This window comes from Rhinolophus sinicus, linkage group LG10 (genome assembly GCF_036562045.2).
Source record: "Rhinolophus sinicus isolate RSC01 linkage group LG10, ASM3656204v1, whole genome shotgun sequence".
In the NCBI taxonomy this organism is placed as follows: Eukaryota; Metazoa; Chordata; class Mammalia; order Chiroptera; family Rhinolophidae; genus Rhinolophus; species Rhinolophus sinicus.
The window spans coordinates 4,473,300-4,498,960 of NC_133759.1; the positions used below are offsets into that span (position 1 = coordinate 4,473,300).

Genomic DNA, 25,661 nt, shown 5'->3' on the forward strand with positions numbered 1-25,661 from the left:
CACCCTTTGAGAGTCGGTGACTCGGGGGAGCAGGGTCACGCATTTCTGGGGAGACCCCTGGAAGGGCGGCCTGGGGCCTGGGAAGGAGCGTGGCCTCCAGAGTGGAAACACCTGGTTGGAATGCCAGCTCTGCCCCCTGCCAGCTGGATGACCTTGGACTTCCTCGGGACACTTCGAAACTCAGTGTTCTCATCTGTAAAACGAGGGTTAGAAAAGCCAAGGCCCTCCCTTCTGCAGTTGTCAAGTGCGTTAAACAGTAACATGAACTGGAGGGCACAGGCCAGCAGACGGACTGCGGCAGACTGCGGAAGCTGAGATTGTGGCGTGAGGGCGCCCTGTGCAGCCCTGCCACGCCCCTCGGGGCACGGTCCTTGAACTCCCAGCCTGGCTCCTGAGTGGAGGTGCCCACCTGCCAGGGCTCCTGGGATGGTCAGAGAGCGTGGCTCACGGAAAGTGCCTCATGTGGCCGCAGGGTCACAGAAAGAGCTTCAAATGTGGTGGTGATTTTTATGAAGAAAACTTTTATTATTTAAAAGAGGGTTTCATTTTATTAAATTTGTTTTCTGTCAGAAATCAGACTTCTGGTCTTTTGCTTTCATGTAGTGGGCCCGGGGGTCTGTTTTGTCTTCACAGAGACCCCACCCATGTCTGTGTGAAGAGATGCCCGAGGCCCACAGGCTGGGAGACGACCTGGCTTTGGTGCTGAAGGGGTGGTGGGCGGAGCCAAATGAGGGCCGTCAGCCGGTCACTCTGTGGCTTTAAGTCCTGAAGGCTCCCTGACCCGGGCCTTTGTCTTTCCTTCCCTTTTGGTCCAAATAATTCCTAGGACCGATGCACCTTATCTTTCCTTTTCATTCCCAGGAAAGTGGCGTGTCATTGGACAAGGGTCTTTTTAGGATTACTGGTCTAAATCCGTAATTTAAGGTGGAAACTCAAAATTCAAACATGGTTACCTTTCTTGGGAATAGGAGGCCTGAATGACTTCTCCTGAAAGGGACAATGACATGTGCCACCGCTCCACTCAGGTCCTTACTGCCACCCTCCAAGGGACAGTTGGCTCAGTTTGGCACTTCAGGGCAAGAAATCGGTGCAGGGGTTGTCCACGTTCACGAGGCCCCTTGTCACTGGGGTTACAAGATGCACAGTCCTGCTGAGGTGGCCTGAGGGGACGGGTGGGCGTACCCTGCTTGTGCTTGGAGAGGAGTTGGAGAGCCTGCATTATTTTTGTTCTTTCCTGAGCAGCCAAGCCCAGTCTAGGCAAAAGTAGACAGTTATGTGTGTCTGTCCTTCCGTCTTCTTATAGAGGACTGCATGGTTGGGACACATCTTCCTTCCTTCCTGTAAAACCCACACACAGGAATTCGTTTCTGAAAGGAGATGTCTCCAAAGTTTGACTAAACAGCAGAAAAAGAGGTCAGAGAAGACTTGAAAAGAGCAGTAAGTTGAGCCGTCATCTCACTGTATCCTGTTACATCCACAAGGCGTGCTTTTCCCTCTTTCTCTTCCTTCTGGTCTAGCAGGTCTGTCTCCCCAGCTTCCCATAATGACTCTGGGTATGGACCTTCCGGCTGACAACAGTCTTCTCTGCCGCGTGGGACATGGCAGTCCAGGGCTTGGCACACTGTGGCTGGCATTTCCAGTCCAGCCGGCTGACTGCTTCTGTAAATAAAGTTTTATTGGGACACAGCCACACTTACTCCTTTGGCACCGTCATGGCTGCTCTCATGCTACAAGGGCAGTTGAGTAGCTGTAGCTGAGACTGAATAGACCACAAAGCCTAAAATATTTACCATTTGACCCTTTGCAGAAAACCTTTGCCAGCCCCTGAGTTCGTTGAATCTTTGAAGTTCAGATACGAACCTGCTGGAGGAAGGGAAGCATGACTTGCCACCTTTCTGCGCTGTTCACCCCCTGGCGTGGCAGTGACAGGTTCTAGGTAAATGTTCACCGGGTGACTAAGTTCCTGAGTCCCAAGGTACTTGGGTCACTTGCTCAGCTAATAAAGGGGAATTCAGGGGAAGAGAGGGCTCTGCCTTTTCTTTCCGTGTGGGAGGCCGTCTCCCCTTTCCTTCAGTGCCTCTCCTGGGTATCCCATCGCTCCTGTTACCACCTTTCAACACAGATTTGTGCGTGTGGCCCGAGCGTCCGGACCCCTGAGATTGCAGAGTTTTCATCTGTCAGGCGTCTTGGCCCCTCCTGCCCGGGCACGTTTTGAGTGAGTCATTTCCTCATGGCCCCCTGCGGAGGTTTTCCTAGTGGCAAACCCAGGTCTTCCGGGCAGCGTTTACACTTAAGCCTAAAATATCTGAAATATTGAAGCCTGGTCTCCGGCCTGTTTGTCATCTTTTCCTCCAAACTCCCTGGGGGAATCTCATCCACTCCTGTCACATCCAACTACCATTTATGGCAACAGCTCCCAGAGGCAGAGCTCATGGCGCCACCTCTCTGCGGGTTCCAGACTTTTGTGCAAATCCCCGTGACTCCCCACCTGTGTTAACGCTCAGTTAGTGTGACCCCAGGCACACCTGTCAGCTCCCCGCCCCCACCACACCTGCCCTCTTTATTCCATATCTTGATCAGTGGATTTACCACTGCCACTCTTCCAGGTTCCCAAGCTAGAAACTGAAATCATCGGTCTCCTCCCTCTCTTGCTTTTCATTAGGAACTCATTCTGTGCCCACTCTCCCCTCCAGTGCTCATGTAGTCTACATTCAGTTAGGGTTTATAGTGAGCCAGACGGCTGGCACCTGGAGGTTACATGACACGCCCAAAGTGGCCCCGCCGGGTGTGGAGGAGCTGGGATTGGCACCACCTGCCAATGTGGGGTCGTCAGGGTTCCGAGACTGGGTGCCTTCCACCTGGATAGCTGACAGCCTCTCCCGCTCCACAGCCCCGCCTCCGGGCATTTCCCTTCCACACCACCATCAGCGGGGTCCCCTCACAGGGAGCCTGACCACCTCACGCTAGTCCCTGTCCTAACAAACTTCTACAGAGGACCGAATCCATGCCACCCTGGTGCCCTGCGTGACCTGGCCCCGCCTGAGCTTCCGCACGCACACCCCACACTCATCGTCCACAGCTGCACCCACTCGTTTTGACAGCCGCATGCTCAGATGTCGCTGCTCCGTGTGGCATGTGCCCTCTCCCTTTGCCCAGCATGCTGCCCAGGCGCTGTTTGAAATGCCCCCTGCTCTGGAAGCTTGCTCTTGGTCCCTGGGGCAGAGGTGGTGGTCTCTGTCTCTGTAGCACTCACCACACTTTAAATGGAGGGTCACTGTCAGATCGCAAGGGTCGAGACCAAGTCTGAGTTCTCCCCGAGTTCCTAGAGAAGTCGCTACATGTGTTAGATGAAGGGAACTCACCCGGCATGTGTGGGGCCATGTAGAGAGTCCTGCTCTGGACGGTTATTCTGGGAACTAAATAAGATGATACGTGGAAAGCCCCCCACTCGACACGGAGCATAACACACAGCAGTGTCCCAGGGGGACTTTTTGGTGGCACGTCTTCTTCTCCCGACCAGTACTTCCTCCCAGGGTCAGGCATCGCTCCCTCCCCAGCACCTCGACCTGGTGGGTGCTCAGTAAGTGTCCACCCGCTAAACCGAAGTCCCGACCCTCTGTGGCCACCCTGTTCCTTTAGACTCTCATGCTTTTCTGAACATAAACAGACAGTGTGAAATGTGAAAATGTGTTATCAATGCTTGTTGCCATTTAAAAGGGACACCTTCTTTACGTGTGGGAAGTTTATGTAAACCCAGGGGAAGTACGTACTGTCGATTTGGAGAAACGTCCTGGATGCCCAATGGGTCTTTTCCATCGTCCGTTCTCCTTGCTGGTACCCAGGGACAGCAGTGATAATGAGTACCAGAGCCTGCGTGCCCGTGTGCCAGGCGCTGGGCTCGGTGCTCCCTCTGCTTGTTCTCTCTTAACTCTTCCTGGTGACCCTATGGTGTGGGCAGATACTGGTCAGAGGGAAATAGGGGGTTCGAGACGTCAGGTTACTTCTCAGGATCGCAGAACTAGCAGTCGTTGTGTCCGGGTTTGTTTCCTGCTACAGCCTGAGTTCCAGCCTCTCTACAGAGCTGCCTTCCTGGATGTGAAGCTCCACCAGTTTCTCTGGCACAGACATGGCCCATAGCCCCTCCCCGGGGACTGAGGCAATGGGCCGCCTACCCCTGCAGGACCTTGCTTCTGTTTGTTGGGCAAATGAGAATTCTTGGCTTTGTTTTTGGTGGTTCTTTCTGTTGGCGGGCACCTCATGGAGGGTGCTCGGCCTTCTGGGCACGTCCCACCACCGCTTGTGTGGCTGGTCTTTGCTTTGGTTGTAGGATCGGCCTGTGAGTGACAGAGGAGGAAGCCATGGAAGACTTCTCCTTAGAGGCTGGGCGTCTCATTTGCCGAATAATAATGATACATGCCATGCATGCTGTTTGACTTCCAGTGACCTCCAGGCCGCCAGGTCTGCGGAAATGAGTGAGAAGGAAACTCCCTGGGACAACTTCCTCTCTGGGGACGGATGGCAGCTCCCTGAATTAGGTGCTCATGTTCAGTCACATGACCAACGGTTTTGTCTCGTGCTTGCATCTACAGGAACATGCGTCCGTCTTGGGGCGCAGTGCACTTGATTCTCCCCACATCTGAGTCTTGGGTTGAAGAATAGTCATGTTTGGAGAAGGAAAAAGAGGGGACTTGTTGCCTTGATAACATGCCCTTTCTAGGGCAGGCACGACGTGGTGATGTCTTTTATCTCAGCTAGATGGGCTAGCCCGATTGCAGATGAGGAAACTGAGTCTCAGAAGAGCCAGGGTCTTAGCCACAGTCACCCAGTTAGCAGAGCTCAGATGTGAACCCGGGTCTGTCTCCCTCCAGAATCTCCCAGCTTTCTGCCACACTGGACAGCCTTTCTGCGTGGGCAGTGTCGGGGCTGGTCAGGGCCATCTCCACTGTGGCACTGGGTGTGCTGGCGGGCAGTGTCTGTCTTGTTGCTGGGTGGGGGTACGAAGCGCTGGTTACTGGACCTGCTTAATGAGCCAGGGCATTTTACAAGTAGACGTACGAACTACACAGTGGAAGCCCATTGTTTATATAATGGATGAGTTTTTCTTTCACTTCCGCCAATGGCCTTCCTACGAGGAGCTCTCTCTGGTCAGAGGTGAACTTGTCCCTGAATAAGAAAGGCTCCTGCTCTGTTATGTTTCTCTGAGTTTTCTGGAATTTGTGTTGGGGGCGGGTGGGGGGGTAGTAAAAGCGAGGGTGCGTTGCAGATGGCTGTTGCAAACCCCTCTACTATCTCCAATTAGTGGGTGCATGTGTGCTCTGTATGCCTGCCTTGTATTTACAAGAGGAAGTATCCTGTTTAATTTTACTTTCACACCCAAAGCCTGGGTGTTAAGAGAACACGGTGTTTTAACACTCCCTCGGTTATCAGCTGCAGACCGGAGGTTGTATATTGTCACAGACAGTTTTCTGAGTATATTTCCACACTCGTTACCTGGCAACACTGCTGCTTCGGGCCATGTATTGGCTCCTGTGGGATCTGCACTCTTCAGACTGTAGAAGGTAGAGCCGGTTTTCCTCGCAGGAATTTAGAAGGGGGGGTGGGGGGACAGGCTCCTGAGTCTTCGTTGACAGATGGCCAGTGCACTTCAGTGACTGACCAGGGACGGGGGTTCAGCAGCAAACACGGACACTTGTCCCGCCTGGATTTATGCATTATTGAGTTGTTGACCACCCACTCGTTCTGATGAGAAAGGAAGTCCCACAGTGGAGATGACAGTCACAATGTCTCTTGCTGGAGTCACCCTCTGAGCTGTTTCAGACCCCGGAGGGTCTGGTTCAGGTGCTATGATTATTCAAACCACTGTGGATAAAATTGGAACGCGGACTGGGGCCTGCAGGTACTCTCAGGCCACACAGCACACACACCCCCCAGTGTCCTGTGGGATTAACCCCTGTTCCCAGAAGATGTTTGCATTGGAAACATTTGCATCATAGCTTTAAAAGTCCTCTCAGTTGAAGCCACATGTTCTGAGATGCAAAAAAAAAAAAAAATGCTTACTGAGACCAATGGCATGGAATTCTCCAGCACCTGTAACATTTCTTGAAAGATGCCAGAGAGGGAAAGTTCCCATGGTAACAGTTTCTCAAAGAGTTTTGTGGCATCAACAGGTTAGACAAGATGGCAGCGCAGTGGGGCTCAGCGGCAAACCCCATGAGCACACGCTCGTTTGAAGCGACCTTCAAGTGAAGACACCAAAGCCAGGTTCTGCTCAGAAGCCTGGGCTGGCACGGGGTCTGCCAAGGGTGGGCTGGGTGTCAGGGCACCCGCGTGTGTGTGTCTCCCTCTGCTACTCGCTTAGGTCTCGTCGGCATCTCTGAGGAGGAGGCTTTTGCAACCCACAGACTCTTACTGTCTTGGCTTGTTAAGAAAGAAAAAGACAAGGCCGGCCCGGTGGCTCAGGCGGTTAGAGCTCTATGCTCCTAACTCCGAAGGCTGCTGGTTCGATTCCCACATGGGCCAGTGGGCTCTCAACCACAAGGTTGCCGGTTCAACTCCTCAGATCCTGCAAGGGACAGTGGGCTCCGCCCCCTGCAACTAAAATTGAACACGGCACCTTGAGCTGAGCTGCCGCTGAGCTCCCAGATGGCTCAGTTGGTTGGAGCGCGTCCTCTCAACCACAAGGTTGCTGGTTTGATTCCCGCAAGGGATGGTGGACAGTAGCAACGGCAACTGGACCTGGAGCTGAGCTGCGCCCTCCACAACTAAGATTGAAAGGACAACAACTTGACTTGGGAAAAAGTCCTGGAAGTACACACTGTTCCCCAATAAAGTCCTGCTCAAAAAAAGAAAAAGAAAAAAAAAGAAAGAAAGAAAAAGACAACTGTTTATGCTAGAGGTATTTAGAACCCAGGTGTTGGCTTTCAGTGTATCTCTGTTAAGTCCTACGACCTCTAGAAAACCCAAGAAGCCAATCTAATGGTTCTTGTTCTTGGGGATTCGTGTTAATCCTGGCCTCATCCCAAAATGTCTAAGGGGAAGCCACAAGATTCCTTAAGATGCTGTTTTCCAGCGGGAGAATGAACTTTTTTCTACCTGAGGAGGAATGCCCCGAGTACCCTTCACTTGGAAATCGATATTCTGCCGTTTAAACTTTAAGAAGATCCCCAACCAGATTAAAGCCCTCTGCCAGTCCGCCGAAGATAAAAACAAGGTCATGCCGCATTTTTTTGGTAAGCACAGGAATCAACAAAGAGATGTTATATAACTTCTATTTATAGCCTCCTTGCTCACTATCTGCAGGCAGACGAGAGCCGAGAGCCGCTGAGAAGGGATTTAATGAGCTCTCTGGGTTTGCTCCCCTTCCTGAGCTGGTAGAAAGCAGCTTGTTCTCAAGTGCGTCAGCAGGATCTGGCTGTGGGTGGGCGGCCGGGAGGTGGACGTACCCGTCGCCATGGAGCCGCTCGCAGAGCTCACTCCCCCTTCCTTGACTCCTTCCTTTCCACCTTCTTTCTGTCTTTTTTTTTTTTAATCTATAAGCATCCTTGTTTCTCACACCTACTCAAGGTTCTTGGACCTGTCACCGGAAACAGGACATTTTTCCTTCCCCGCTAAAAGCATCCCATTGTGTGGCATCAGGACATTCAAAGAGTTTGGGCGAAGGTGGATTTTTCCCCACCCTCCCCTTTTCCCATGGTTCTTTTGTGTTTTGTTTTGTTTCCCCACCAGCAGTCCTAGCGGTCTTTACTCTCACCCGGTAGAAGCTGACTCTCCACCATTGGCTCACCCCAAACCGAGTGGACCCACTGCCAGGGGGGCACACAGTGGCCGTGTCCCAGAGGGAAGCACTGTCTGTGTCCTCACGCTTCCTCCATGGTGCTCACGCCCGGGCAGGTGATGGCTGCTGCCTCATCTTGCACATGAGGAACTAGACACACATGCAAACGAGAATGTGTTTGTCCCCCAGTCAGAAGTCCTGGAGCTTGTGCAACTTCTGTCACCTGAAGGCCGTAGGTTGACATTACTCAGCTTGGGTTTAAAAAAACCGAAGTGGCTGCCCCATCCAGTTCTCAGCTGGGCAGCGAACCCCTTTCTCAGAAGCAGGCGGTGGGTGGCAGCCCTGGGACGGTCCACCTGTACCCTGGCTGTTGCGCTGGTGGCCGCAGAGCCCTGCAAGCTGGTCTGGTGGTGTCAACCACATTCCCACCCAAGCAGAGGCATTTAAAAGGTGTGAGTAGGGAGGTTCTCATGAAATGGTCTTAGAAAAGTAAACGTGGTTCCCGTGAGGACAGGCTTTAAAAAAAAAAAAAAAGTCCCCAAACCCACCCCAAGAGTTGTGCAATTCTACATAGCAGTAGCCTGTTGGAATAATCAAAGGAGCTGACTTCCCCTTGTTAACTTCTGTTAGGGCATCTGCATAAAATGCCCCCAGATTCCAGGCCAAGAAGGTCATTTTTTTTCCCTCTGAGTAGCGGGAGGGGCTTTCCCTTCGGAACTCTTCCAGTGACTTAGCTTCACGGGTGGGACTGTGTTCTCATTAGAAACTTCAGCAGCCTGAGTCTGGCTGTGGGGCATGAAAGGCACCTCGTACCCAAGCCGGGAGCCCCAGCCGCTGAGAACCTCTGGTTGAGTGGCAGCTGGCTTTGGCACTTCTGCCGTGACCCTCCTCTTCACACACAAGCCTGTGCCCACTTACATTTCCTGAGGTCCTCTGAGTTCCGTTTTGAAAGTGTCAGAGGCTCTCTTGATGTTTCTACCCGTTTCCTAGGTCTGGGTTTTACACTTTTCATCAAGATGTCCCAGACGCCGAAGGGGATAGTCCTATAAACCATCTGACGTCTTCAAGCCACTTGTTTCCCTTTGAATTCAGGACTTGAAAACAGATTATGTTGCTGTTGGAGGAGGTGTTTCAGCTGCAGTCACCACAGTGTTTGAGGATTGCGTTTTATTAGCCTCCTTGCAACACAGGTCCACAGACTGTCGGCCAGAGCTTGTCACCAGGGCAGCAGAGAGAGCCTGGTCTGGGACGCTTGTCCTCCCTGCTGCACAGTTAATAATGCAAATGTCAGCGAGGCCAGAGGGTCAGCAGCAGGTAACTGGACGGATGAAGGATCCCCAGCAGGCCTGCGCCCATCACAGGTGCACAAACCTGTAAGCCTCTGGGAGCTGAGAAGGCCACGCCTGCCACCTTCGCTGCTGATTGGCAGCTGCACTTCCCCGTTTGGCAGGCCTGGCTTTCACAGACAGGGACCTTTGGTTATTGAGTGAAACTTCAGCTGCCATAGAAGCAAAGCTCCACTCGATTGGAGTTCTTTGGAATTCCTTCAGGACTATTGTGCATGCATCCAGATAGCAAATAGTTTTTGAGCACCTGCTGGGTGCCAGGCACCAGAGGCATTGGCCGTGATACAGTCAAGGGTGTGAGCCATATGGGCCCAGCCGTCTAGGAGCCTACAGTCCGCTGGGGGAGATGGGTCCTGAATCAGTTCACAGTTAAAGAAGTACATTGAGGGGAGCGTGAGGAGGGGCGCGGAATGTCAGGAACCCACTTAGGGAGGTCGGGGAGGCTTCTCTAGGGAGGTGCTGTTTAAGCTGAGACCCAGCAGAGAAGAGGACCAGCCCTGTGGAGCGTGTCCGGGTGGAAGGGCTACGTGGGCACCAGGGGCTGGAGGAGGCCTGTGGTCAGAGCGCAGCAACGGGCTGGGGTTGAGGGTGTGAGATGACTGCTGGACCCAGGTAAGACGCTTGTCACCAGGTGGGAGGCTGGATTAGCTGATCTCCACGGGCCCTGCCAACCCCGAGTCAGTGCTTCTAAAGGGCAGCAGCTTGGCTCGGGCTGCAACCTGCTTGGGTCCCGTGGCGGATGCCAAGGCCATAATATACTGAACAACACTTACACAGATGGGTGCTGTGTAATTCCATCCCGCCGTCCATCCACTTGGCCATCTGCACGTCTTCCTGTCAGGTCCCCAGGATGTTCTCTGCAGCCAGATGGAAGCCACCTGACGGGCCAGGACCCGGGGAAATGGGCCTGCAGGGTTGGGAGAAATGGAACTCCGGCATCGCATCCTTTGGGTCCACGTGGGCTGCGACCTGAATGCTGGTTGGACGGAGCAGAGGACTGAGGGTGACTGGCTTACATCAGGAAGGCACTTGCTTTGGTTCACGTTTTGCTGTTTGTCAGCCAGTGTCCTTGCCCCCGGCAGGCCAGAGATACTTACATTTCTTTGCATTTTATGGTCGAGTGGATTTGTCACAGTTCAGTTTGTTGAGAATAGGGAAGGGAAAGTGGCAGGCTCTGTGCCTGTGTCACCTCCATCCTGAGGCCGCTCGAGCGGCATGTGTCGTCCTCCGTCCCCATGCCAGGTGAGGAAACTGAGTCTGCAGGTTCATCAGTGACCTGCTCATAGCCAAACCCGCCCAGTTGTGCCGTCACCCCGTCCACCTGTTCCCACCTTGCTAAGGATGGAGGACGGAGAGTCCTGTCCCTGAGCCCCTGTCACTCTGCACAAACACAGAAAGTGGGTGTGCAAAGGAGCAGTCTTGACATTGACACGACGCTCAAGTTGGATGCCCTGGGAACCTTGGCGCTTTTAGGGCAGGAAACGTCAGTGTTGGTTAACAGGCCCTCAGGTACAAAGAGTAGAAATAAGACCAATGATCAGAGTTCTTAGCCTTTCACTTCCTGTGTCAGCCCTCTTTCTGAAAGGCCCTGGTGAAGCGGGAAGGCACAGCCAGGCCCTGGCAGGGGACCCACCCCCCGTGTTGAGGGCTCCGCCCCCTGGGCCGTCCAGTGCTGAGGGTCATTCCCCTGGCACCTTCTGCATCCCCCTCAGGTCTCATGATACAGGTCTATGCTTACAGAGGTCTCCAAGGCCTCCCTGTCACGGATGCCGTGGCACGTCTGTGGGTGAGGTGACATGGGACCTGAGAGTGTCGCCCAAACCACCGGGAGATAACATTCCATTGAATCGGCCCTCAGTGGCTCCCGTGTCTCCTGTAGCCGTACACGCGTATGTGAAAGTGCCTTTCCCGTCTCAGGTTGAGCTGATGCTCACGGGCTGCGAGTCCAGAAGCTCCCCGAGCTCTTCAGCAGAGTCCTTCCTGCACCCACCACAGCCCGTGTGCTGTGTCCTGCCTGCCTTTCCTATAAACCTCATGCTCAGGAGCAACCAAAACCCGATTCCCAGGGACGGCCCCACCCTGGCCCCCGCACTCAGGCAGATGTCGGGTGCACCTGTTCCACCCCCCACCACTCAGCTTTGTTCTTCTCTGGAGGTAGTTGTCCTGCCTTTAGCTGCAAAAGACAGACCGCTGCCAGGGACCCTCACAAGACACAGGCCTTTGGCATCTGTAAGCACATGTGAGAATCGAACCCGGAGAACATTTGGAGTCTCCTTGACGTCTTGCCCCTAGGTCAGAGGCCCAGGGTTCTCTGGGGTGACACCTGACCTGCCTCCCCGAAATCTGTTTGATCTTACTGTTACGTATTGCTGGGCGTGTGACGGCCGGCAGTTCACCCTCACATACAGGGACTTTGTAAGATGACACCTTTGAAGGAATTGTGTTTTAGGAAGTAGATTTTGTTGGTTGAGATGTTGTGGAGGAACGTGAGAAACTTGTAGTTTTGTGATCGCGCGGGGTGGATCAGATGCTTCCCACCTCAGGCGCTCGGGCGGACTTTCCGCGCCCATGCTCATTCGTGGGCACTGGGAGACAGAAGGGGAAGCGTGTTAAGCTTCCCGTCTCGGGAGGAGTGGTTCTCATATGACAGGTTGGATTTTGCTGCTTGCAGAAAATGGAGTTAATTCACCTGGAACCGCATGGTAAAGATGCAGTGCTTTGACTGAGACCACCCCTGGAGCCCAGTGGCCAGATTAATTTGAGTGACGGTCTCCCGTCCTCCACCCTTCTCTCAGGCACTAGGGGTCAGCGATGAGCCAGAGAGTCTCTCCGCCCAGCCCTGGCATGCAGAGTGGCAGACGGGGCAAAGCAGGGTTAGTGCCCACGTCCTCGGGAGATGGCTCTGCAGGGAGGACTTTCTCTGAGGAAAAGGAGGTTGAAATGGGGACGCCTCTCCCACCCAGACTTGCTTCTTTTCTGCTGTGAAGGTTCTATTATTTCTGAACTTGTTAAAGCTGGAATCGTCCTCAGAGAAGTTGGTAGGCTGAGAACTCCAGATGTTTACTGATTCAAACCCATCAAACCAAAAATGTCTTTCTTAGAGTGAGTGATACTTTATACCAAGGGAGTATAAATTATCCAATGTGTTTTTGTTAGTTATTAGGCCCGTTGCATACATCGTACTTTTCCTGAAGTCAAGAGTTGTTAAAAATACTGGAAAAACAGTTCATGTTGCAAGATTTGGGACTGTCCCGGAGGGTGTGACCCGCACCCACATTCTGCCTCTGGCTCTATTCATCGCTGAGAAGTAGAGGCACAATTATTTATCTCTGTGTCTGAAGCAACCTGAATGGCTTCTGTAACTAGAAAATTCCAGCTGGATTTCTTTTTTAACTTCCCTTATTGTGATGGTTATTGGGCATTGCTCTCCAGTGTATTTTTGCTGTGAATTCAGAGGCCATCTCGACCTACTGGTATCAGCTGGAATTGTTCATCGTGGGCTGCTTTTGGACACCAGTCGTTGGTCATCGTGTAACACCCAGCAATGAGTTGGGCTGCCTGTGTCAGTCCTATGCCTGTCCTTTGAAAGGGGTGTTGAGCGGGAACACCACCACCCTGCGTCAGAAAGGGGTCCCGTGTAATTGCAGGGATTGTCGCACAGCGTTTCCGAGCTGCAACCTCGATGGCCCCCAGCTCCCATGTGGTGCAGACGAGGCAGGTGGGTAGGAGTCTCGTTTGTCAGGCAAGGAGCCCAGGGCACAAGTACAGCGACCTGCCTTGCCCGAGGTCAGGTGGCTGGCTAGTGAGCCGCCAGGGCGAAAAGTGAGGTTCCCAGACTTGCAGTTGTCTCGGCGGCCGTGCCTAATCGTGTGCATTTGACCGCTTAGAGTTCATGGTTTGTGACCTCTGGCTTTTGATTGTTGTCACTGATTTCTGAGAAAAGGACTGAAGAGTCACAACGGTCCCTGTGTGGCAGCGGCTTTGTCGACAATATATAACCCCAGCCCTGGCAAGTCTGCAGTGAGCAGAAAGGGCTTGTTTGGGAGCCCGTATTAACAAGTGCATCTAGCAGGCATCGTGGGGAGGTTGAGGCATTCACATGTGTACGCACCACAGCCACCCGTTACTGTGGAGGGAGGATTAGAAGAAGCCAAACGGGGCTGTGAGAGTTTGACAAACTCTTGTTCAGGTGACAGGTGTGTGACAAAGCAATGGTTGAGAGCATGGGCTGAGGCGTCGGACAGGTGGGGCTGGAGTCCTGTGGCACCACCGCCACTTCCTAGCAGAATGACCTGGCAAGGTATTTCCCCTCTAGGGGCCTCAGTTTCCTCACCTGTAGAATGGGACTACTGAGAGCACCTACCTCCCAGACTGGTCATAGGATTAGATGAGATCCTGTGTATAAAGCATGTAGGCAGTCGACCCTTCACTGTCGTCTAATTTACAGGGCGAGGGTCCCCAGGAAGTGGCACACAGTTAACCACAGGTATAGGAAGAGAGCCCAGAAAGTAGACCCCACACCTTGGGAGCCACTGCCGTCACCCTGTCACCTGCAGAGCCCCAAGGCCCAGGCTGAGGTCCCTGTGTGCCCGAGGCCAAGAGTGACGACAGAAAAGTCAGGCTCCCGGGAAGAATCTCCACCAGCCCCTGGAGCTCAAGTGCTGGCTCACCGTGCAGCACTCACATTTTTCACATTCCTGGACTTTGCCTGAGAACTCAATTCATTTTGCAGCAGTCAGTGAGCGTCCAGACTGAATGTCACGGGCTGTGTTGTTCAGGGTCACGTCATCCAAGGCAGTGAAGCAGAAAAGCTCGTTCTCTGGATGCTCTCAAGGCCCAGTGCGTAGGCTTCCAGGGGTGGAAAGTTCTCGACACTGTCTCGGCTGTGCTTGGACCGCTCCTCCCAGGCCACCCACACTCCCGCCAGGCTCCGTCCTGGATCACGTCCACCTCAGCTTCCTGCCATCGCCCCCTCCTTCAGCCGAGACGCCCACAGAGGGCTCCTCGGGTCAGGATGGCCTCTTGTCGCTGCAGGTGCAGGCTGGCTGGCTCTGCGTCCCGGGTACAGAGCCCATCTTCCCCGCCTCCCGCGTCTCTGAACTGTGGGAAGATGGCTTTTGGATACGGGGCTCATCTGCTTACCTTCCCTGGTGTGTGTGCAGTGCAGGGGAGGACCTGGGTGTCCCGGACCCCTTGCCTGCACAGTGTAACTGGGACTCAGACCTCTTCCCCTGAGATAGGAGGGCCCACCCACCCCCTTCTGCACACTGCCCGCCTGTTGTCTGTAAAGTGGCTGCCACTGCTGGTCCCTAAGTGCAGACGCCTCTTCTTTCAGAAGCTGGGCAGACTTCTCATAAACCATACTCTGTTTCTTTCCAAGGCATTGACTGGACATAGTGGGTGGCTGCCGGCTCCTTACGCAACGTTGGATGATGTTCAAGGCAGATCTGAAAGGGTGGTTTCATTATTTTAATCTGAGACCTCAGTTCCTTTAGCCCTTGTCCGGCCCAAGCAGCCAGAGGAGGGCAAACGGTGTCCACGTGACAGGGATCCGAGGGCAAGAATGGAAACTGAGGCTGTTGTTCCAACCACAACCCAGTGTGGTCAAGGGGACTGGTTTGGGCAGTCAGGGAGGAGGGTCCTCGTGGCCTTTCCCCTCATGGGCCTCAGTTTCCCCTCTGTACAGTGTGGAGGGCTGGACTGAACTAGTTTCCCAATGAAGTTGTGTGGAACATAGAGGCCGGGGAAGGAGGGTCCGGGGTGGGGGGGTGTCCCGGGGCGAGAGGGAGGGTTCTCCCCACCCCGTTTCAAACGGAGCGGTTCTGTCTGTATTTCTCCTATAGACGGTGTCTTTATCGACGATGGTGTTTGGGGAGGAAGGAGGAGAGAGGGGTTTTCCTGCTGGGAAAACATTTGGAAACTGATGGAGTCGAGTGCTTCTGGCTCTGGCATTCTGCGATCTGTATTCTTACTCTTTTTGTTTTGCTTTGTTTTTAAGTTTGGCTTACAACCGCCGTGCCTTGGTCCTTCCCACCGCTGACCTCCAGAACGGCCACGGAGATGGCCACTGCCAGCGGCACTTCCTCCCCTGCCCCGACCCCCGACTTCCTTCCTTGCAGGCATGCCAAGCACACACGTGTTGGGACTGGCACTCTGTGTCTGCCCCCAAACCAGCCTGTCTTTCCTTCGAATTCCCTGGCTGCCACTGGGGCGGGTCTTCCGTGTGTCTCTTGGGAAGGTGGGATGGTAGAAGGAGCCCGGGAAGGGGTGGGAGGGCTGGTCGTGGCTCTGCCACGAGGCACCTGGGCTCGCCTCACCCAGCTCTGTCATCTGTATGTGCTGGATTTATGCATGATGCTATCTGTCTTGGCAATCTCCTGAGACGCTGATGAGACAGCTTATGTGAATGGGGCCTGGGAAGCAAATGTGATTTGGAGACACGTGGAGGGTGCAGAAAGGTCGGTCGTGCAGGCGGCAGCCCCAGTTCCCTCTGCAAGGGGAGGTGGCCCCTTGTCCAGGCCCTCTGGCTTTCTGAAAACAAAGCGGAATCTTTGCCTCTGTCCCTTTTGAGTGTTATATAATTTACAGACAGTGGCAGGCACAGTTTGATCTGATTTGACAAATGTTTATTCCTGTTGTATCCATTTTTCTATGGCTGCTCTAACAAATTACCCCAAACTCCGTGGCTTAAAACAACCACCCTCTCTACCTGGCAAGTTCAACCTGAGTCTGAACTGGGCTACAGTGAAGACATGGGTGGGGCTGCGTTGCTCCCGAGGCCCCAGGGGAGTCCATGCCCTTGATTTCTGGTCTGGAGGCCGCCCAGCAGCCCTGGGCTGGGGGCCCTTCCCCCACCTTCAAATGCAGCAGTGGTGAGTAGAGTCCTGTCACTCCACCTCCTCCCCGGCCCCCGTCTCCACTTGTAAGGACCCTTGTGGTTTCCTTGGTCCCTCGGAACAATCCAGGATCAGCTCCTACGTTAAGGTCTGCTGATTAGAGATCACAGATCCATCTGCGACTTTAATTCCCCTTCACCAGGTAACATATTTCCAGGTTCCAGGGAGCAGGACATGGGAGACGGGGCATCATGGTTCTGCCTACGCACCTGTGTGACCAGCACCCTAATGGAGACGTCCTTGCTCCAGGGAGCGAGCTCTCTGGTTCCCGTTCCAGTCACCGCCCACTCATACCCCCCAGAGGCGATCACTGGTTTTGTTTCTCTCTCCAACTAGGGTCCCTTAGGCCAGGTTTATTTGGAAGGGTCACCTCAAACCTGTCAGGTGGATGGAGCGAAAACCTCGGAGTAAAAAGTAAAACAGTCTCTGACTGTGGCTCTTGGTTTAGGGGAGGGGGTGCACACGCAAGCCTGAGGGCTGGGGGTGGCATCACCCTGTTCTGGGAGACAGTCCTGAGGGGGGCGCCCCTCCCCCTCCCGAGCCCTCTGCGCACTTGATGACAGAAAGCGGTTGAGTGACCAGGTCTCGCCCAGTCCCTACCACGCTGGGCAGCACAGGGGCCAGTGCCGGCCTCCAGGAGCCCCTGTGGGCCCTGCTCCTCAGCCCCCCCACCCCCGTTTCTCCCCGTGGCCATGCTGCCTCCATGGGGGGTCTCTCAGTCCCCCACACTGCTGTCCTTTCCACATCTTCCCTTGTCCAAGGCACCCCTGCTCCCCTTCCTGAGGCTAGACTTTCCTTTCCTACCATCTTCAGTAGGTTCCTGGTCGGGGAGCCTGTCCCCTCTACTGTGTCACCTCCTTGCCTGTTCCCACCCAGGCGTGCTGGCAAGAGTATATTCGTCGAGGTGGGGTGGGCCTCAGGGTGGGCATCACGGGAGTGGAGCTTTTAGGGGCCCCGACCCTCCAAAGGTGTGATGCCAAGTAGCACTTGACCAGGCTTTGTGAGGTTACGCCCCTGAGGAAGGATTTACCCTGGGTGCCCGGCCGCTGGGTCAGGAAGCATCAGCCACTGAGCATGCTGCTGGGACCGTCCCATTGGCGCTTCAGAACCACCCAGGATCCTCCCATTTTGCAGAGGAGGAAATTGGGGTTTCAGAGGCACTGTCACTTTCGAAGGTGACACGAGCTAGTGAGCAATGGAGCTGAAAGCCAGGTCCTTGTGACTCTGGAGACAGAGTTCTGACCACTTGGCTACCCGACCCTAGCTGCTCATGGGGACGCCTTCACTGTGGGGTCTTCACATGATACTCACGTGACGGCGGTAGAAAAACAAAAGTAGCACAGTGCTGGGCACTTTGTGTGCCTCATGGCAGCCCTTCCACATGGCTTCAGAGACGCTGAGTAACTGCCCGGGGTCACACAGCCAGTGGTGAGAGCCGGGATGAGAACCCAGGTGGTCGGACGCGAAAGCCTGCCCTGCTCACCCTCCGTTAAGAAGCCTTTTCTGTCCCTTGTTCCCTGCTGGAGTTTCTGCTTCTGATAGTAAGAGGCACAGTGGAGTATGCCTCTCGTTTCAGCTTGGCAGCCAGGAACGTCGTAGCCAAGCCCGAGGCTGGCCCGAGATGTCACTCCCTCCTTCCAGCCACCACTGTGTCTGGGTCTCCTTCACTGTCCTCACTCATGTCCCTGGACCCTGTTGTCCACTTATTTTATTGACCGCATTCTGTTTATAAAGCTGCTTCAAATCCTTGACTGACTGAGCACTGCTGTAGATAATGCAAAATAAACAAACTGGCCACTGCATAAACCTACAAGGAGCCCGGGGCCCTCAGTCCCTTTCCCTGCCCTGACTTCCTAAGAGGCGTCCTTACCCCGGCCCTGTTGGTGACATCCGCCAGGGGAAGCAGCTGGATGGTAGGCAGTGTGGTTTGTAGCAGGCGATCCTGTGTTGTGATTGGAAACAGCCAGAGGTAAAGAAGAACAGCAGGAGGGAGAAGAGAGGGCACAGGAAAGTGCTTTGTGGTCAAAGGGACAGGCGTCTGTCAAGGTGGCATATGGGCCCATGGCGAAAAGAAGGGTCAAAGTGACTGAAGTTGCATGGCAGAAGGAAACATGGTGTCTTTTCGGGGTGGGGGTGCTGCTGAATGAGGCATTTGGTGTATGTGGAGGTGAGAGGGAGGAATTTGGGGGCTTCGAGAGGCTGCTCTGATTTTCGTTTTTTCTGGGATTGGCGGCCGAGGGCCACCTTGTGTAGGAAAGTGCCATCTTTCTTGATGGGGGAAGGACTATGAAATTGGCAGTGATCCAACTGGGAGAAGCAAATGTATTGTTTGGAGCTTATTTTATCCCTCTGGAAATCACTGTATTGTATTTTTATGTAAATAGTTCACAACAGTGTGGTGTTTGCAAACGGGTGAAAAGCGAACACTCGTAAGTGAAGTTGAGACACCACGTTGTATTTTTATATCAACATTATAGTATTGTTTGCAGTGGGTCCAAAAACAAATGTGTATCCAAGAGGCATCCAAGCTACCTGTCCATTTGGAGCTTCTTTACCTAAACATCCTTACCTGTCCTTCAATTCCTGATTTGAAAATCACCTTCTCCATGAAGATTTTGCCTCAGTGCCCAGCTTGCCAGCTCTGAGCTTCTATAATATAATCGTCTTTGTAGCTTCTGGGGCACTTTTTACTCACACGTTTTAGTCTCACTTGTGGCCGTGTCATCCTAACCTGGCAGGGAGCCCTACAGAGACAGGCAGCACGTGGATGGGGTTCACAGAAGTCATTAAACAAATGACCGGCCCTGAGATAATCACCAAAAATACATTGTTTCCATCGTTAATGGAGTTGTTTTGGGTGTGTGCAGGGGGCTGCTCCTAGCCGGCTGAAATCTGCCCACACCCCGCAGCATGCCTCCCAGGCCTAGATGACTGCTCCAGCAAAGACAGCCTGTGGCAGTTTGCTCTAAAGGCTCTGGAGAAAACCTCAGGCCAGAGAATCCAAAGAACAGTAGTGCATACAGTGGTGTTTGACTTCAGTCCAAACTCAGACCGTTTGTGAAGTTTTGTGGCTGGCTCTGAGCTCCCTGAGGTTTTGGTGTCGTGAGTGGGATTCAGTCACTGGTCTGTCACAGTGTTGACACGCTGTGGGTTTCCCTTGGCAGCACTCCTTTTTCTGCCGGTTGACAGAAGATAAGAAGTCGGAGAAATTCTTCAAGGTCTTCTATGACAGAATGAAGGTGGCCCAGCAAGAAATCAAGGCGACGGTGACAGTGAATACCAGTGACTTGGGAAATAAAAAGAAAGACGATGAGACAGACAGGGATGCCCCATCACGGAAAAAAGGTAAGTACCCCTGGCAAGCAGCTCTTCCATCGTCTGGTGTGTGGGCCTAGAGGAGTCGCTGGCTTTCCTCTCGTCCTTTCATTGCTTCTGGGCTGCAAACTGTATTCTGACTGGGGCTTTCAGAAGAAGAAAACCAGTCTTATTTATGATACAATTCTTCCTGCGTAACCTGAGCTGAATTCCTGCTGCTTTGGAGGTTCTTCTTGTTTAACAAATTAGTATACATTCTCCTTGGTCAAACTCCAGGTTTTATTGGTAGGAAATCTATTAATAATTCTCTGCTGTGATTTTCCATTAAATGTTAGAGAAAGTTGAGGAAGATACGCACTTTAGAACTGGGTGTCCATCGTTTGTCAGCTAATTCTCCCTTATTTTCTAAAATATGTGAAAGTGTATGAAGTTTTTTATGCATCATCTCAGTGGAAGAGAAGTAATACTTGAGAGTGGGTAGACCCACCAGTGTCAAGTCAAATGACCTTGAGCAGCTTAGTGAACCACTCGTTTTTTTAAGGCTAGGTTGGGTGTCTCGGCCACAGCGCATCTGACGTCTGGAGAATTCATGGCTGTAGAGGCTGAACTATGCATTGAAGGATATTTAAGATGCCAGGAGCCCACCCCCGACCCCAACCAAAAATGTTTCCAGATATTGCTAATTGTCCCCTGGAAGGGGTTGAGGATAAAATCACCTCTAGTTGCTAACCATTGGTCTAGAATGGGGAGAAAAAAGAAAAAGAATGGCTAACGTTTTCTAAGCACTTCCTAGGAACCAGGCACTGTTCAGTCTCTTACATGTGCTGCTTCACTTAGAAGGTAAATTAACCCTGTAAACTGCCGTCTCCATTTTACAGATGAGGAAACTGAGGCACAGAGCGAGTAATTAACTTGCCCTTGTTAAAGACATGCAGCTAGCGGGCACTAGGGCCTGGATTTGGACACAAGCAGTCTGGCTACAGGTCTAACACTCCTAATAATGCCGGTTACCTGATGGGACTGCCTGAGGATTAGATGGGCTAATACATCCACTGCCTCCTCACATTGCCTTGGCACCTCCTGAAGGGCTCAATGAGTTGTCACTCGAGGAACAGTCATTACTGTCATGGTTCACATTATGATGGCACTCTCAGGAACCTTCTCTGGGTGGGATTCACCAGTGCGCTCCCATTTTACAGATGAGGAAGCCGAGTCCCAGAGCCATTAATTTGTGGGGTTGACAGAGCCTATTCTAAGGCTTTTCCTCCAAAGCACAGATGAGCTGTCAGAGCCACAAGCAGGCTGGCGGGGCCTGGCTCAGTGTGAGTCCTGCCTCAGGACTGAGAGAAAGGGTGACTTCTGGGAGCTGTCCTGCTGTCCATCCATCCATCCGTCGGATGGACAGCTGTGAGGATCCTGCTAAACACAAGAGCTTATGTTTCTGAAGGTCGCCTTTGGTGTGGCGAATAGCTCTCGGAACATTCCACGGCACTGATGGTCTCCTGTTTGCATTCCAGCCAAAGAGCCCTCGACGCAGATAACGGAAGAGACCCGGGATCAGCTCCTGGAGGCCTCTGCTGCCACCAGGAAAGCCTTCAGCACCCTGAGGAGGGAGGCCGACCCCGACGACCACTACCAGTCTGGGGAGGGCTCGCAGGCCGCTGCCGACAAGAGCAAGGACGACCTGGAGATGAGTGTGGTCATCACCATCATGCAGCCTATCCTGCGCTTCCTGCAGCTTCTGTGCGAAAACCACAACCGGGACCTGCAGGTGAGGGACGTCAGTCAGCCTCAGGCCGCCACGGCTCCCTCGGCGTCTCAGCTGCTCCCACAGTGGCCAGGTTCCTTGAGTTGAGGACCCGGGATGGTTCGCAATGTGCCCCCCCCCCATCTCCACAGGGACAGGGACCATATGTGTTGCTCACTAGTGTAGGTGCCCTCTCCATATGTACTTGAGTGTGTGTGTGTGTGTGTCTGCGTCTGCCAACGCGCCGCTGTTTGGCATATAAGTGCACAGGTAGAACTTGGATGGATGGGTGGTGGGTGGGTGGTGGGTGGGTGGGTAGGTTGGTGGGTGGGGGATGGGTGGTGGGTGGGTGGACGGTGAGTGGATGGTGGGTAGGTGGGTGGGTGGATGGGTGGGTGGATGGTGGATGGGTGATATACTCGACTTACAAAATCTGGTACTTAGAAAGTTTTAATTAAATATTTGTTGGGTGAAGGAACAAAGTGGCCTTCTAGAATTTTACACAAATAGGTACTTTAAAATATTTGTTGAACTGATTATTCCAGAAATCTTTCGTTCATTTTGTTGTTGTTGTTCAAATGACAGTGGCCAAGGAGCACCTAGACTCTCCTGGATGCTAAGTGTTGCCTGTGTTGTTACCCTCATTTTATAGATGAAGGAACTGAGGTTTGGGGGACACAGCAGGGAGTGCAAAACTGGACTTGAAACCAGGCAGCCTGGCAGTAGAGAATGTGCTGTCACCACCGTCTACTCCTTTGCCCGTGTCCACCCTCCAGCAAAGGCTACTTAGGAAAGGCCACAGGTGGACTCAGAGTTCTGTCTCTTTCTGCTGACAGGGCACCGATTGTGAAGGAGACGCGGGCATTGGCCAGTGCCTGCTGTGCTTGACTCGGGGGGAAGCCCAGTCTGCCTAGAAAGGATGAGGAGGGACAAGAAAAGGCCTCTGAACCACTCCTCTTGAGAGCGACTATTTCCTCCTCAAATAAACAAGTCAGCAGTGCAGTTTAGTTTATTTGAATAATGATGGTATGAAAAGGGAATGATCCGGGTCCAGACGTGGCAGGGTGAACGCACAGCCTTTAAATGTTTGCGTTGCTGACTTAAGCCCCTGGGTGGTTTGATGGCCTTTCACACGAGGACTGGCCAGAACGCTCAGTGTGGCGCAGAATCTATGCCTGGAGAAGCTGAGTCAGAACTTGTGTTGTTGAACAGTAAGCAGAGCAGTGCAATGGAACTGGGTGAAGTCTGCAGAGCTATACCTGCTACACTGGTTTTCAAATTTGATTTGTAATCAAATTGGTCTCAGGAGTCGGTGCTTTGAAAAAGTGGCCCAAGGTCACTGACCAACAAATCTAGCCCATATTTAAAAGGAAAGGATTCACCAAAACCCCACTGTTGGCCACATGGGGCCGGCGTTTTCTACTCTTTGCTGCCTCTGCTGACATCTGCTTGATGCCTGTCGACATCTGAGTTGGGATCTTGGCTGTCAGTTTTCTTTCCTTGCCTGTTGTTCAAACTTTCCTCCTTTAGACTTGGAACCTTCAGCCCTAGATCCACTTACCTGGGACTGCCGAGCTCAATCAGGGAGGGCAAAGCACCCATGACCCAAAGGTCCAGGGTTTGTTTACAGTCTCACTGGCTGGTGTCTCTCTGAAGGCCAGCTGTGTCCCCTCCACTTTCCATGTCTGCACTGTCAGGAGGAGACAGGCCACGGGAGTGTGATGACACCCTGAAAGCCAGGCTGGCCTACCAGCTTTGTGGGGGCAGGACCACCCTGCTTCCTGCACTCTTTCTAGGCTGAGCTTATGGTTAGTGCCCTGGACTGTCCCCCTGGAGCAGTGCACGGGTCTCACCAACCATGGCTGCAAAGGGACAGTACGCTGAGACCCTGCCTGTGCTGTGCACCTGCCCTGGGCCCGGGCCTGGTGACAGAGATCTCACCCCCCTCACTGAGCTGAGGGTCTAGGGCAGGAACCACAGGCAGCTGCAGATCGCGGGGCAGTATGACAAGTGACACAGTGGTAGCGTTGTCGTCAGATTAGGTGGGTCAGAGCAGGAGAACCAACCCTGTGTGCTGGGCCCTGGAGGGCTTCTCAGTGGAGCTGAGCTGAGAGTTGCCGAAGAGAATCCCTCTGTGAACATCACACGGCTGTTTCTGTTCCCCAGCTCCGTTCTGGTTTCCTGGACCTGCTCTGCCTCCCTCCCTGCTTGACCCCTTTCCGCAGAGGAGAGCGTACAGTGGCCCAGCTCGCCATTTCCTATGGGGAGATCGTCCCAGTTTGACGTGTGTACCTTGTCTCTTCGCAAAACTCTCCTTTGACCTAATGTCCCATGGGCAGAAGCACCTTTGAATGGGTCCTTCCAAAACTCTACTATCCGAGCCGCTGCTCCCTGGAAAACAGTGGTGTTGAGGGGGCGGGGTGTATGTCGCATATTTTAATATAGTTTTTCAAAGACTTAGCAGTTTGACCTCTGAAGGTACCGTAAGGACGGCCCGAGTCAGTGGTTTCAGACTTTCTCGTGTTGAACATCTCCTGCAGAAATGGACCAGGTAAAGCAAGGCTGCTCTCAGAGGAGAAAGTACAGGACCCTGGAACCTTCCTTTCCTCCCTCCCCAGGGAAATGGGGGCGTCCCAGTGATCCCCCAGGGTTCTGCAGGGCCCACGGACCACGGTTAGAATCCTCTTGAAAGACGCCCACTCAGCCCGACACAGAGGGACTGAGGAAATTGTCAGTAGGAATCCTTTTTCAAAATGATGGTTTTAAGCGGGCTCCGCAGCTCTGAGTGCCGCCCTATGGGTGGTGTTCCAGACACATGGTGTTTCTCTGGGTCAGGGTCTCCTTGTGGGTCGAGAGAGGAGAAAACATTCTCATCAGGAGAGAGTGATCTGCTCCCTGGTGTGAAGAAATGCAGATAAGCTCCGAGAAAGACAGAACTGGCCTTTTGAAGTTGCCCAAGATTTTTGTCATATTTCTCGCCTTACCTTCCGGTTGGTACTGTTCAGTACAGATAAAGCCACCGAGTTTGACTTGGCCAAGTGGGCAGTTGCTGTCTTAAGCGAGCTGTGTTCACAGTAGTGAGAAACTCGATGGGAAGGACTGACCTAGAACCATTTTGCAGGTGCTTTTGATCCTTCCCGAGACGGCTTTGCTTTCACCTGGGTTAGAGAATGCCGGTCCTGGTCTCTCCACTGAAGCCTGTATAAGCACAGACTTAGTCTCTCATTTCCTTAATCCACCCATCTCGACTCGGTCCCTGCCCTCCAGGGGAGACCACAGAATGAACAGGGTTTCGGTAGCCCAGAGCAGGCCGGGAGGTGCTGTGCTGAGGGGGACTCTGTTCCCCGAGCAGAGAAGGCGTTCCTGGGGGCCTCCTAGTGAGTGGCGCGCCTCTGCTTTGTAGAGGACAAGAAGTGGAGCTGAGTTAGGCAAAAGGGGCTCTGGCTAGACATTCTGCAGAGCCGTGGGGGTGGGAGAAGGCTTCATGTTGGCAGCCGACTGGCCTTCATGGGGTTTGGAGCATGTCACCTTGGTGACTTCCCAAGTCCCCTTTCCTCCATCCATTCCGTTTAATTCAGGTGATTTCTGTCATATTCATGACGCTCCTGGTCCACACGAGCTCTGTGCCAGCTGCTGGGCACCTGTCTGTCAGCATGGTCCTGGGCAGAGCCGGCAGACGTCTCTGTAAGCACACGATGAAGTGTGAGCACGGCTGAGAGAGGTGTGTGCCGTGCTCTGGTCTCACTGGGTCAGGGAGGAATTCCTGAAGGAAGGGACTGGAGACCCATCTAGAAGGAAGAGGAGTTCATCGGGGTGGAGCTAGGGAGAGAGTGACAGAGGGAACAGCATGGCTGAAGCCCTGGAGGCAACAGAATGGAGCATGCTGGAAGACAGGAAGCAGTTCTTTGCTGCTAGGCAGAGGGGCATGGAGGGAGCGGTGACATCACTGGGCAGAGGGGCATGGAGGGAGCGGTGACATCACTGGGCAGAGAGGGGCATGGAGGGAGCGGTGACATCACTGGGCAGAGAGGGGCATGGAGGGAGCGGTGACATCACTGGGCAGAGAGGGGCATGGTGGGAGCGGTGACATCACTGGGCAGAGAGGGGCATGGAGGGAGCGGTGACATCACTGGGCAGAGAGGGGCATGGTGGGAGCGGTGACATCACTGGGCAGAGAGGGGCATGGTGGGAGCAGTGACATCACTGGGCAGAGAGGGGCATGGAGGGAGCGGTGACATCACTGGGCAGAGAGGGGCATGGAGGGAGCGGTGACATCACTGGGCAGAGAGGGGCATGGTGGGAGCAGTGACATCACTGGGCAGAGAGGGGCATGGAGGGAGCGGTGACATCACTGGGCAGAGAGGGGCACGGAGGGAGCGGTGACATCACTGGGCAGAGAGGGGCACGGAGGGAGCGGTGACATCACTGGGCAGAGAGGGGCACGGAGGGAGCGGTGACATCACTGGGCAGAGAGGGGCATGGAGGGAGCGGTGACATCACTGGGCAGAGGGGCATGGAGGGAGCGGTGACAGGAGTCTGAGAGGCAAGTCAGCCTTGAGAGCCGCTGTGAATTTCAGCCTTGG

The 25,661-nt window shown here is 53.6% G+C and overlaps 1 protein-coding gene across 1 annotated transcript in view; it reads left to right on the top strand.

Annotated features, from left to right (window-relative positions):
* Positions 1-25,661, top strand: part of ITPR1 (inositol 1,4,5-trisphosphate receptor type 1) — a 293,300-nt gene that overhangs the window by 204,194 nt on the left and 63,445 nt on the right. Inside the window, exons 45-46 of the mRNA XM_074312232.1 lie at positions 19,181-19,361; positions 20,849-21,102. Coding sequence (XP_074168333.1) covers positions 19,181-19,361; positions 20,849-21,102 — 435 coding nt within the window. The remainder of the gene's footprint in view (positions 1-19,180; positions 19,362-20,848; positions 21,103-25,661) is intronic.